This window comes from Mesitornis unicolor, unplaced genomic scaffold, assembly GCF_000695765.1.
Source record: "Mesitornis unicolor isolate BGI_N332 unplaced genomic scaffold, ASM69576v1 scaffold44456, whole genome shotgun sequence".
NCBI classification, from domain to species: Eukaryota; Metazoa; Chordata; class Aves; order Mesitornithiformes; family Mesitornithidae; genus Mesitornis; species Mesitornis unicolor.
Genome location: NW_010192486.1, coordinates 1 through 557, shown reverse-complemented (window position 1 = coordinate 557; position 557 = coordinate 1). Strand labels below are relative to the sequence as shown.

Here is a 557-nt window from a genome sequence, read left to right as displayed (position 1 = left end):
GAGGATCAAGCTGGGGGTGACCCAGGCGGACGTGGGCTCCGCGTTGGCCAACTTGAAGATCCCGGGGGTAGGCTGTCTTAGCCAAAGCACAATCTGCAGATTCGAGTCCCTCACCTTGTCCCACAACAATATGGTGGCCCTCAAGCCCATCCTGGAAGCGTGGCTGGAGGAGGCCGAGCGGGCTCAGAGGGAGAAAATGACCAAACCCGAGATCTACACGGGGGGCGACAAGAAACGCAAGCGCACCTCCATCGCTGCCCCCGAAAAGCGGTCGCTGGAGGCCTATTTTGCCGTGCAGCCGCGACCTTCCTCTGAGAAGATCGCCGCCATCGCTGAGAAGTTAGACTTGAAGAAGAACGTGGTGCGAGTCTGGTTTTGCAATCAGAGACAGAAGCAGAAAAGGATGAAATTTTCTGCCACCTACTGAAAATGGGGCTGGGAGGGTAACGGGGTGGGGGGGGAGCAGTGTTTGCCCCCCCTTAACCGGTCCTGGCCACCAGCTCCTCCAGAACGGGCAGGGTTTGGGGTTGTTGGCTTTTTGTTTGGTTGTTTGTTTA

The 557-nt window shown here is 57.5% G+C and overlaps 1 protein-coding gene across 1 annotated transcript; it reads left to right on the top strand.

Moving 5' to 3' along the window:
* The first annotated feature begins 6 nt into the window (after window positions 1-6).
* Window positions 7-444, top strand: LOC104542715 (brain-specific homeobox/POU domain protein 3). The gene has a single exon (XM_010187108.1). The coding sequence runs from the start codon at window positions 131-133 to the stop codon at window positions 425-427; it is 297 nt and encodes a 98-aa protein (XP_010185410.1). The 5' UTR covers window positions 7-130; the 3' UTR covers window positions 428-444.
* The last annotated feature ends 113 nt before the right edge of the window (window positions 445-557 follow it).

Bases quoted from the DNA above. Each gene is read 5' to 3' on its own strand.
- LOC104542715 (XM_010187108.1), top strand. From the start codon at position 131: ATGGTGGCCCTCAAGCCCATCCTGGAAGCGTGGCTGGAGGAGGCCGAG.